We start from the raw sequence: 4,201 nt of genomic DNA on the forward strand, positions 1-4,201 counted from the left end.
CAAATATACAAGGCTGAAAAAAAAAAAAACTGAAGAATGATAAATTATCATTTTAGCTTCTATTCCACCCTTTCACATTTCAGTAGAGACAAATATATAGACATGGTGATATAGATGCATACATAGATATCTCCATAAAGGTATAAAAGGATAGAATATATAATATATTTAGAATACAAAGGTAGACTGCGGTATAGCATACACACAAGTTAAACAGAACACATACACACACACACACACACACACACACACACACACACACACACAAGCTAATACATCCCAGTTTCCAGAGAGTCTTCTTTCTGTTCAAGGTGTTCTAAATTGAAGGTTAGATCAAGTCCCTGAAAATACTAGGGAGTACAACTTTCCATCTTTCTGGACACGGCAAAATTAAGTTGCAAGGGGTTATTTTCGCTGTTTTTCTATTCACCATCTTTCCTAGAAGACAAAACTCCTTTCTGAAGGGACCAGAGCCAAAAGCAGCGCGAGCACCAGCTGGGTCATACCACTCCTGAGCCCCAGGGAGGGTGCAAGAGAGCACCCCAGGTGGAGCGTGCAGGGCGCAAGCCAGGGCGTGCCCGCGGCCAGGACGCTTCTGATTGGTTCTTTGCTATGAATACAGGAGGCCTGAGCTGATGGGCTGGAGGGGGTTGCTCATCTGCAAACTGCCGTCCCAGCCTCTCCAGGTCCTCCGGAGTTTTAGATGTGGCTGACGGCTGCGGGTAGGGAATGAGGGGTTGGGGCGATAGGGGAGTCGGGGGGCCGGGGGGTTACGGGTGATGGGTAGAAGGTGCTGAAGACTAGCACACCCTAACTAAACGGAGTGGGGAAGGGTGAGTTAGGTTTTGGTTTGTGTGTGCAGGAGGAGGCACGCTTGTTACCAAACCCAGGGTTCCTGAGACAGAGGGTAGGGAATACCCGGTTTCTTCAACTTGAAAGTGTTGGAAATTGCACGGAATACAGACGCCCTTCATTTTTCCTCGGGCACCCTTCCTTGACAACGCGTTTAGTAAGGCGTTCTGCAGTGAGTGTGCAAACTGAGTTTTCTGCAGATTACAACCATAGTTGGTCACAGGACGCTGGGTAAAAAGGGACCGAGAGGATTCGAGAAATTGGTACATTCCATAACTGCTACACCTTCATTTTCTATTAAAAAAAAAAAAATACACACATAACATAAGTAGATTTGGAACGAGAGGCAAAAAAAAATTAAGAAACGTACTCAAATCAGTTTTTCTTTTATGGCCAACGTACACTTTTGAGTGGTGGGCGTCCTTTAAGTATATACGCACAAACATGAGATTCATATATACATACGCACATCATGTGTATGCGTACATCATATTATTGACAAGAGATTTTAAGTGTTTGGGCACACGCGGTCAGCGCGATTTCAGTCTGCAGGCAGCGAAGGGCAGGCCGGTTGCTTTCTCTCCGCCGCGCGCCGGGAGCGTCCGGCTTAGACGCCGCGCACGACTCCCCCAGAGCAGACCCCGCTCCCGCCGGGAGGGAGCCCCGCAACTACTCACGCACCCCGCGGCCGGCGCGGGGACAAAACACCGGGGTCAAATTACAATCCGCAATTAACATATGAATTTGACCGACTTAAAAGGAAGAAGACGAAGGAAAAAAAAAAAACCACCTAGAGCGCGCTCCCCGGTCTGGAGTGCCCAGGAACTTTTCTCCGGGCGTAAAAACTCTTTGATTGGCTACTCGCACGCGCCAGCCTGCTCCCTCCATTGGCTGAGCAGACACGCGACTGGCGCGAGGAGGGGGCTGGGAGGGGAGGGGGGGGGAGACACACTGGCGCGTGCCGCTTTTAAAGGGGCGCAGTGCCTTCAGCAACCGGAGAAGCTTCGTTGCACGCGACCTGGTGTGTGATCTCCGAGTGTGTGGGGGAGGGTAGGGGAGGAAAAAAATAAGACATTGCAGGAGAAGCTCGGGAAGGGTTTTTGTTGCTGTGGAGCTGGTTTCTCAGTGCCTGCTCCGACTCTGCGCCTCCGAGCCTCTGCAGTGCAATGTCCCGCCTGCTGCACCCCGAAGAGTGGGCTGAAGTGAAGGAGTTGGGGGACCACCACCACCATCCCCAGCCGCACCACCTCCCTCAGCTCCCGCCGCCACAGCCACCTGCGACCCTGCAGACGAGAGAGCATCCAGGATACCCGGCCGAGCTGTCCCTCCTGGATAGCACCGACCCACGCGCCTGGCTGGCTCCCACTTTGCAGGGAATCTGCACGGCACGCGCCGCCCAATACTTGCTGCACTCCCCTGAACTGGGCACCTCCGAAGCGGCGGCGGCCCGGGAGGAGGCCGACGGCCGGGGGGAGCTGGTGAGGAGGAGCAGCGCCAGCGGCGGTGGCGGCAGTGGCAAGAGTCCCGGACCGGTAAAAGTGCGGGAACAGCTCTGCAAGCTGAAAGGCGGGGTAGTGGTTGATGACCTGGGCTGCAGCCGCCAGCGGGCCCCTTCCAGCAAGCAGGTGAACGGAGTGCAGAAGCAAAGGCGGCTGGCGGCCAACGCCAGGGAGCGACGCAGGATGCACGGGCTGAACCACGCCTTCGACCAGCTGCGCAACGTTATCCCATCCTTCAACAACGACAAGAAGCTGTCCAAGTACGAGACTCTGCAGATGGCCCAGATCTACATCAACGCCTTGTCCGAGCTGCTGCAAACGCCCAGCAGCGGGGAGCAGCCGCAGCCTGCGCCAGCGTCGTGCAAGAGCGACCACCACCACCTTCGCACCGCCGCCCCCTACGAAGGCGGCGCGGGCACTACGACCCCCGCGGGTGCCCAGCCGGCCTCGGGAGGGGGCCCGCGACCGACCCCACCTGGAAGCTGCCGGACTCGCTTTTCGGCCCCGGCCCCCGCGGGGGGATACTCTGTGCAGCTAGACGCCCTGCACTTCTCGACTTTCGAGGACAGCGCTCTGACGGCGATGATGGCTCAAAAGAACCTGTCGCCATCGCTGCCCGGAGGCATCCTGCAGCCGGTGCAGGAGGAAAGTAGCAAAACTTCGCCCCGGTCCCACAGAAGCGACGGGGAGTTTTCACCCCATTCCCATTACAGTGACTCGGATGAGGCAAGTTAGGAAGGAGACTGAAAACTGATCGAGAAACAAAATCGCCCTTTTCCACTCCGCGGGAAGCGCCGCGGTTACAGATCCCTGCACCCTTTTAATTTGTGCTCTGCGATGGTCGTTGATTGCCAACGACTCGGCTTCAGATGGCAGCTACATTTGATGGTTTGCAAAAGCCGCCGCTGTTCCAAACTTCCTATTGTCTATATTGTTTGATGAAAACTTGCTCTGAGAGTTGTATTCTTTTCTCCCACCTTCTGCTCCCCCACTACATAGATACGGTGTAATTATGAGTACCCATGTATGGTGTCGTTATCCTAGTTCCCTGCTGCCAATATGCTGCTAAAACGTCGCATCTTCTCTGTAGCTAGTTTGTCTTTAATTTATTTTACGCCTGAGCATCCATCCCTGTGAATAGTGCGCACTACACGTGGAAGAGTTGTTTTTCCGAAGTTGTTTCCCAAAATGCATTATGAAACGCAAAGCTAATGCTTCCAAAGTGAATAACTTTTGACTACAGAATTGTTAGAAAACAGGGGATATGGAGGTTGATATATTGTGTAAACATACCCAGTATGTATGTCGGATCTCGAGAAGGTTGATGTCTTTTAGGAAACTTGGCTCACGCACTTTATCAGCCGCCACTGAAGCGGTTCCAGGACAACTTAACTGCCAATTACAGACAGATTTTAAAAAGAAGAACAAACAAACAAAAAAACATGGCCACTTATAATCCTTAAGCTCTTTTCAAATGTTTGTTTAAAAATTAAAATAAAAATGGAGTAGTGTCAAAAGCATTTGGTCAATTTTTATTTTGCTTTGTTAATGTTAGAAAACTTATTTATTATTGAGTGTTTGCTACCATTTCTACTTATCTTGATTCATTTTTTACGTTTTCTACATGAGATCATTTTATTATAATTTAGCAAAGACAACTGCCATTGTTTTATGTATTTCCATTTGCAAATGATAAAAATAAACTTGAAAATAACTTTTATTTGTCACTTATTTATTCCATTCTGATATAATCATTGAGACAGTTTTTAAATGACCTTGAAGATTTGAACTGAGTTTTCTATTGAATACAAATTTATGCCATCTAAGACTTTCAAAGGAAATTTCTGTTA

At 50.4% G+C, this 4,201-nt stretch overlaps 1 protein-coding gene across 1 annotated transcript; it reads left to right on the plus strand.

Annotated features, from left to right (window-relative positions):
• Positions 1 to 1,990: 1,990 nt before the first annotated feature.
• On the plus strand, positions 1,991 to 3,152 carry ATOH1 (atonal bHLH transcription factor 1). The gene has a single exon (XM_037530387.1). It carries the CDS (start codon positions 2,019 to 2,021, stop codon positions 3,084 to 3,086), a length of 1,068 nt encoding a protein of 355 aa, XP_037386284.1. The 5' UTR covers positions 1,991 to 2,018; the 3' UTR covers positions 3,087 to 3,152.
• Positions 3,153 to 4,201: the final 1,049 nt, after the last annotated feature.

Source organism: Talpa occidentalis, unplaced genomic scaffold, assembly GCF_014898055.3.
Source record: "Talpa occidentalis isolate TD23 unplaced genomic scaffold, MPIMG_talOcc4v2.1 talOcc4.6, whole genome shotgun sequence".
In the NCBI taxonomy this organism is placed as follows: domain Eukaryota; kingdom Metazoa; phylum Chordata; class Mammalia; order Eulipotyphla; family Talpidae; genus Talpa; species Talpa occidentalis.